We start from the raw sequence: 8,030 nt of genomic DNA, 5'->3' as shown, positions 1-8,030 counted from the left end.
AGCCACCATGTGGTTGCTGGGATTTGAACTCCGGACCTTCGGAAGAGCAGTCAGGCGCTCTTACCCACTGAGCCATCTCACCAGCCCGGTTCCATTCCTTGTTGGCAGCTTTTCTCAGTAGGTATTCCATGGCTCTGACTTCTTTAACATCTTGAGGCCTCCAAGGAAACTTCAACTTTATAGTTTATTTTTCCAATGTCTTGGATCCGCACATGATCTCCTGGACTCCTCCTAAAGGCTGGAGTCACTTCTCCATCTCTGCTCTCTGTAGCACTCCAAGCTCAGGTTGATCCACTCCACTGCTGCTGCTGCTCTTGGTGATCATCCCGTGGTACTGGCATCTCCAATATGCTGGGGTCTTCCACTGCAACTTAGGCTTCACCAGTAGCCTCTCATAGGCTCTCTTCATGGTGCCAAGCCTCAACTTCTTTGCATGAGCCCTTCAGTCCTGGACCATCAACTGCAACTGAGTCTGCACCTTCTCCAATGGCCTTCCATGGCCTCTCACAGTACCAAGTCTCAGCTGGTCTCCATGACACCTTCATACCTTCAAAACCATACTACCTGGGTGATTCTTACACATTACCAAGTCCAGTTGCAGCATAAGGCACAACCTTGACTATCTCTAGAACACAGCTTCTTCGTGCTCTCAGAAAACACTTCCTAGAAAATTTCACCTCACTGATGCTGGTCTCTTCCCAATCACCAGTAATTTCTTAGCTCCAGCTAACCAATATCAATGGTCTCAGTAACCCCTTCTATTCTTGACTGTAAAGGTATAGCCATGTAACCAAAGCTGTCAAATTCTGCTGCTTGCTGTGACTGGAACACGCCCCCCCCTTGCTCTATTACATCATCACTAGCCTTCTATTTTCCAACTTCTTCACTGCCTAAGCTTGGCTGCCTGGAATTTGCTCTGTAGACTAATCTTGTATTCAGAGATCTGTATGCCTCTGTCTCCTGAGTGCTGGAATTAAAGGCTTGTGCCACCACCTGGACATAAGCCTTTCTTTACCTTTTTAGGAGATTTTTAAGTTTTACATTGTAGTTCATTACAGATATAGTCAAGTTGACAACTGAAAATAGCCATCACAGTCCATCCCTTGTCATTTTGACACATAATCATATCTCCCTATGTCAAAATGAAAACCATAACCAGGTCATAAATACACCTAATATGATTTAACCATCCCTTGTCCAACTGCAAACACACAAAAAATAAACTTAGCTGGGTGGGCTCTTGCTCTGAGGTTACCACTCCCTTAATCTGTTTATCTCTTTGAACACAGACTTTACCTCCATTCAACTTCCTGGGTCCTCTTTATTACTTACCCATATATTTTGTATTTTTCCTTTCTAAGCTTGCTATGCCTGATCAAAAGGCTCCTCATAAGAGTGGCTCATAGGGGCTGGAAAGATGGCTCAGTGGTTAAGAGCACTGATTGTTCTTTCAGAGGTCCTGAGTTCAATTCCCAGCAACCACATGGTGGCTCAAAACCACCTGTAATTAGCTCTGATGCCCTCATCTTGCATGTCTGAAGACAGCAACAGTGTACTGATATAAATAAAATAAATATTTTTTTAAAAAGTGAACCACAGACAAAGTCTAAAATAATTAGTTTTGAGACTTCTTTTGTAAGCACGATTAATCTGTATCCCTGCACCTTAGCTACAGGCAGACTCTTCGGACAGGGGCAAAAAGCAGCCCCGTTCTTCATTATAACACCACAAGAGGACCTCTAGGCATCATAGTAAAACTCTTCCCCTGAATCATCTTTTTTTTTCCCCTCTGAAACATCTTGAGCCAGGCTCCAGAATTCAAATCGCCCTCAGAACAGCTGTCTTCCATATTCCTGCTAGGATGTCCCACTTAGTGTCTTCCATATTCCTGCTAGGATGTCCCACTTAGTGTCTTCCATATTCCTGCTAGGATGTCCCACTTAGTGTCTTCCATATTCCCACTAAGCCCCACTTAAATCATTCCACTGCTTTGCAAATCCAGTCCCCAAATGCACATTCCTCCAAACAAAAACATCAGGCCTATCACAGCAATACCCCAGACCCTGGTACCAACTTCTGTCTTAGTTAGGATTTCCATTGCTATGTAGAAACACCACAGCAAAGGCCCATCTATTTATCTATCTATCTATCTATCTATCTATCTATCTATCTATCTATCTATCTATCTAATCTTTATGGGTTTTTTTCTTTGTTCTCTTTATTCACTACTTTGTGTGAGTTCTTTATGGGTTCTTCTGTCTCCTTCGCTATCTGACTCTGCACAGCTTCTCCTGGCTCATCTGTCACCAATTGTCTTCTCACTCTGCTAGCCCAATTTACCTTCAAGTGTCTCCTATTTTCACTCCACTCAATCTCTTCTCTAGCCCTACTCTGAAGAGAGAATCTCTTATAAGCATCACCTGTCAATAAAAAAGCCAATGAGCTGAGGAAGGAAATGGGAGGCGGGACACTAGCAAGAAGAGAGAGGATTCTGGGTACTAGTGAGAGGTGGGAGAGACTTGCCTAGGAACGCTGAGGAGACAGCCATAAACCAGCCATGTAGCTGAACCCAGGTTAGAATAAAGAGGACATTTACCCTGGACTTGTGTGCATGAAGCTAAGGAGAGGTAACTAAGCATATGGAAGACACAGAATACTTTGAATGGGTTAAATAAATAGATGGATAGATAGATGGATGGATAGATAGATAGATATACATGTATGCTAAAACTCAATGTATTTTTTTCTAAAAAAGGGGGTTAAGTGAATATATTTTGTTTTTGACCCAGTCTCATTCTGTAACCCAGACTGGCCTACAACTCTTCCCGTCTGGGTCTTCTGATTGCTGGGCTTACACAGTCCACCTCCTCCACCGCTGGCTCCACCTATATATTAATAAACTTAGCAAAAAATTACAATGCAATTTAAAACTTTCTCTCATTCCAATTCCAACCTCAAAATCCGTCAAAGCTGTGACTGGCCCCTCATTCTCCCTCCGCCCTACAGGAGCTGTCAAAATGGTGGCTCCTGTCAGAACGGCCATACCTCTCCACCTCTTCAGCCTGCAGCCTTCATGGGAGCTGTCCACGGTGGCACACCTCTCTTCCCAGCTCAGCAGGAGCTGTCCCACAGGAGCGGTACATCATGGGTGACACCTTTCCTGCCTCAGCCTACAGCCTTGGTGAACACACCACTGTAGCAACTGTCCACCTCCTCTCTAGCCTCCCCACACATCTCCACAGAGATGGTACCTCAATCAAAGCTATCTGTAGCCAGGAAGGACTTCCCACCCTAACCCATGGGCCCAATGCAAGGAAAGGGAATGGTGGAAAAAAAGCCACCAATCCCTGAGCTTCTCACAAAAAACCCACCTCTCCCTGAGCATGAAAACCCACCAACACTTGAACAGAAAAAAACACCAATCCCTGAGCTCCCAAGATCAGGGCTTGAAATCCCACCAATCTTTACTCTAGAAATCTCTGCCCTGAAAAGCTCTACCCCCTAAGAAATCCTATATAAGGCCTGCCCTCTGTTCACTTCCTTTTCGTCTGCTCCAAGGAGCAGAGGGCAGCTATCTCTGGATCCATCCCTCCACACACTGGACTCTCCAACTTGTGGTTCCTGAGCTCCCATGTCTCAGAATACCCTTCCCTTAGGAGACTGTCCCACCTTAGGGCTGTGTGGTTCCTGGGCTTCCAAGTCCCCGAATATGCTTTCATCTGAGCAGAAACACATTAAGCACATCCCTTAGCCTGTAAGTTCAATATAAAGACTAAGCGAGCAGAACCACGGGTTCAAGTATTCTGCCAACTTCTCTGAAGACTCGAACTGAGTTTCTGAAATGCAATACCCAGGCTTTGCCAGGTTCTAGAGGCTAACCATCAGATTCCAGTTACATCATCAGGACGCACTCTGAGGGACTGGGGAGACACTATCTCAGGCACCAGGGATGCCCAGGTCCTCAGAACTGTTTCAGATGTCCCGCCATTCCGGAGCCAATTGCAGCACTGCTGCTCCTTGCGGTTACAGCCAATCATCGGCCGTTGTAATTCCTCACAGAGGTCCGTGAGGCAGCTGGTAGCCGGTATTTTTTTTTTTTTTTTGGTTATTCGAGACAAGGTTTCTCTGTGTAGCCCTGGCTGTCCTGGAACTCACTTTGTAGACCAGGCTGGCCTCGAACTCACAGAAATCCGCCTGACTCTGCCTCCCGAGTGCTGGGATTAAAGGCGTGCGCCACCACGCCCGGCCGGTATTTTTGAAGGTCTCTTTTTCCTACACATAGAAACGAACATCAACACTCCTGAAGCGGCTATTGTATTTAAGGGCAAATGGGGCGCCGCGGGCAGTGGAAGTCCGAAGTCAACTGAAGCTAGGCGGTCACCATGTTTTCTGAAGACATCTTTCGGTTCCCTTCACCCGAGTCGTGTCTTTGTATGAGCGACTGTGGAGTAAACACTATGGAGCATTACTAGTCTCCACTGGAGCTCTGCAATCCCTTGCGGCCACAGAGGCTGTAGCGTTCTCTCCGCACGCGTTGCTAGCAACTGTGACCAAGGGGCGTGGCAAGGGCGTGGCTTCCCGCGGTTGCGGAGGCCGGAAGCGGAAAGCTGGGGCAGCCAAGCCGCTGCCCGGGCAGGATCCCCGATGGCGCCACCCCCGGCCCCACTGCTGGTTCCGATGCCTGGGGAGATCTGGCCTGGTTTCAGGAAGCCTGAGCTTGTGAGCTTCGCGGACGTGGCCGTGTACTTCTCCCCGCAGGAGTGGGGGTGTCTGCGGCCCGCGCAGAGAGCCCTGTACCGGGAGGTGATGCGCGAGACCTACGGCCTCCTGGGCGCGCTCGGTGAGGCCCCGAGTCAGAGCCCCGCCCCCATCCTCCTCGGGGGTTCACCGGGGAGATGCTGTAGACCGATCAAGTGGATTGTGAGCCCTCATCCCGCACTTTTCCACCAGCAGCATCAGTCACCTTCCATTCTCAGGGCTTCCTCGGGAGTCTCCATTCAGGCAAGAGCATCGCAAATCCTGGCCAGGTTAATTTGTGCATAAGTTCCGAGGAGGTGCCCTCACCCTAGTGGGATGCTATCTGCCCCGGCCAGCCTCTCAGGCCAGCACTGTGACCCCTGTTCTCTCTCAGGGTTCCCAGGCCCCAAACCAGCCCTCATCTCTTGGATGGAACAGGAGAGTGAGGCTTGGAGCCCCGCCGCCCAGGATCCTGAGGAGGGGGAAAGCCTGGGAGGAGCTCTGAGAGGTGAGGGATTGTCCCAAGTCCTCCTGAAACCTTGTTTGTCTGGGGGTTTCTTCTCTAGTAAACCTTTCTTTCAGATTCCCCATTAGCATCCCTACAGATTTTAAAGAGCCTACATGTTCAGCTACTAAAGAAAAGAAAACCTACCTGCTGCAGAGTTTTGGAAATTCGGGAGAGCTGTCCTACTAAAAACAGAGTAGGGGGGGCTGGAGAGATGGCCCATTAGTCGAGAGCACCTACTGTTCTTCCTAAGTACCAGGGTTCAATTCCCAGCACCCACATGGCAGCTTACAGCTGTCTGTAACTCCAGTTCCAGGGGACCAGACACCTTCACACAGACACAAATGTAGGCAAAATACCAATGTATATAAAAACAAATAAATACATCTTAAAAAAAAAAAAAAAAAAGAAGAAGAAAAGAACAGAGCAGGAGAATCTAGAACCCAAAGAAGTTTTACGTTTCCAGATGTTTGTTAACAACACTCATTTTCCCCTTTCAAAACCAACTAAGACTGGTCATTGTGGCACACACGTTTAATCTCAGCACCCCCGGGGCAGAGGCAGGGGGATTCAAGGCCAATTGAGACTACATATTGTGAGCCCTTGTCTCAGCAACCCCACACCCTCCAAAAAACCCTAAAATGCCCCTAAAAATAGAACTGGTTGCAGGCCTGCCTATCATTGTTCTCAAGCAAGGCAAAGTGGTCCACAAGAAAAATGCCTGCCTGGATAATGACAGCTTGGCTTGTCTCCCATCATTACCCTGAATGAAGAACTGAAGCAAATATGGTGCCTCATCTATCAAAAAACCACTGTACCTAAACCAATTACAAAATAAATCAGTAAATATTGTTTATTGAGCATTTACTAAGCGATCAATAAGCATGTATGTATTTAATCCAACAATCCTGTGAAGTCCGGAACCACTACTTTTTCCCATTTGACACAGGAAGAAGGGGATTTTCACTGACTTTCAACATTTCTTTGTGTTAGCCACCGGGCAGTATACTTTGTGCTACCTGGGTAACAGCTAGAGTGGCCAATGCAGAAGTGTTAGGCTTTCCTGAAACTTTTTCCCTAAGATTTATCTTTATTATTTTTCATTCTGTGTTAGTTTATCGGTCTCCGTAAGTGCAGTTGCCCAGGGAAGTCAGAGCCATGAGACTCCCTGGTGCTGAAGTTACAGTGGTTATAAGCTGCCCCACATGGGTTTGGGGAAGTGAACTCAGGTCCTTTGGAAGGATGGCAAGTGCTCGTAACCACTGATCCATCTCCAGCCCCTAATTTGTTTTATTTTTGTTGTGTTGATTGTTTTCATTTTTAAGACAGGTAGCTCTGGCTGGCCTGGAACTCAGCATTTAGACCGGGTTGTCTTCCAACCCACAGACACCTACCTGCCTTTCCTCTGAAGTGCTAGGGTTAAAGGTGAGCAACCCTCACACCTTCCGTCCTGTTTTCGAGACAGGATCTCACTATGTAGACCATGCTAGCCTCAAACTTAGGGCTGTCTTCCCGCCTCACCTTTTCCAAGTGCAGGCATTACAGCTGCTTCCCTGGTGGGACAAATGGGGTTTTTTTTTTGGTTTGGTTTGGCTATTGGTTTTTTGAGATAGATTTCTTGGCTGTTTTGGAACTTGCTCTGTAGACCAGGCTGGCTCCAGGACTCACAGAGATCCCGACTGCCTCTGCCCCTGAAGTGCTGGGATTAAAGGCATGAGCCACCACTGCCCACTGACAAATGAGTTTTTAAAATGCAATTAATTTCTGTTTCCCAGGAGACACTCCACATGAGACGGCGCAGGGCTGCAAGGAAGGAAGAGAGAGGCCAGCAGAGGCTCCTACTCAGTTGCAACCTAAAGAGGTAGTTGAACATAAGACTTATTCCATGACTACCAAGTCCTCTGCAGGGACACAGCCACCTACCAAAGCTGCCCCAGACCAGGTAGCAGGTGTGCAGCTTCCTGTCCAGGTACCGAACACTGATATTCAGGCCAGCCAGCGACGTCACGTGTGTGTGGACTGTGGACGCCGGTTTACCTACCCATCTTTGCTGGTCAGCCACCGGCGCATGCACTCTGGTGAGCGACCCTTCCCCTGCCCAGAGTGTGGTGTACGCTTCAAGAGGAAGTTCGCAGTGAAAGCACACCAATGGATCCACCGTTCCTGCTCAGGGGGTCGCCGCGGCCGAAGGCCTGGGATCAGGGCTGTGCCTGGAGCCCCAGTCCGAGGTGACCGGGACCCACCAGTGCTCTTTCGGCACTATCCAGACATCTTTGAGGAGTGTGGGTGAGTTGAACAGCTACCTCCATCTGGAGGTCTGGAGTCTGGAGTGGAACATGAACTTGGCACTAAGAGACAACTGAGTCAAGACTTCTTGAGGATCTCTTGTAAACTTGTAAAAAGAAATATGCCTGTAAAGATTCATACAGATTAAACCTGACACCTCCCCTCCCCAGTGTTTTGTGTTTAAAAAAAGGTGGGGAGGGCTGGGCTAGGGATGTAAGTTGACACAGTACTGGGCTGAGCTGGGGATGTAAGTTGGTACAGTTGGTACAGTACTGGGTTGGGCTGGGGATGTAAGTTGGTACAGTTGGTACAGTACTGGGCTGGGCTGGGGATGTAAGTTGGTACAGTACTGGGTTGGGCTGGGGTGTAAGTTGGTACAGTACTGGGCTGGGCTGGGGATGTAAGTTGGTACAGTAGGTACAGTACTGGGCTGAGCAGGGGATGTAAGTTGGTACAGTACTGGGTTGGGCTGGGGATGTAAGTTGGTACAGAAGGTACAGTA

At 48.2% G+C, this 8,030-nt stretch overlaps 1 protein-coding gene across 1 annotated transcript in view; it reads left to right on the top strand.

The window, feature by feature from the left end:
- Znf689 (zinc finger protein 689) overlaps positions 1–7,694 on the top strand; it is a 28,550-nt gene extending 20,856 nt beyond the window's left edge. The window contains exons 4-8 of the mRNA XM_021205811.2: positions 2,971–3,137; positions 4,283–4,358; positions 4,509–4,840; positions 5,132–5,245; positions 7,018–7,694. Of these exons, the coding sequence (XP_021061470.2) occupies positions 2,971–3,137; positions 4,283–4,358; positions 4,509–4,840; positions 5,132–5,245; positions 7,018–7,532 (1,204 nt within the window). The 3' untranslated portion in view covers positions 7,533–7,694. The remainder of the gene's footprint in view (positions 1–2,970; positions 3,138–4,282; positions 4,359–4,508; positions 4,841–5,131; positions 5,246–7,017) is intronic.
- The last annotated feature ends 336 nt before the right edge of the window (positions 7,695–8,030 follow it).

The sequence above is a fragment of the Mus pahari genome, chromosome 1, assembly GCF_900095145.1.
Source record: "Mus pahari chromosome 1, PAHARI_EIJ_v1.1, whole genome shotgun sequence".
In the NCBI taxonomy this organism is placed as follows: domain Eukaryota; kingdom Metazoa; phylum Chordata; class Mammalia; order Rodentia; family Muridae; genus Mus; species Mus pahari.
This window is presented reverse-complemented; position numbering and strand designations above follow the sequence as displayed.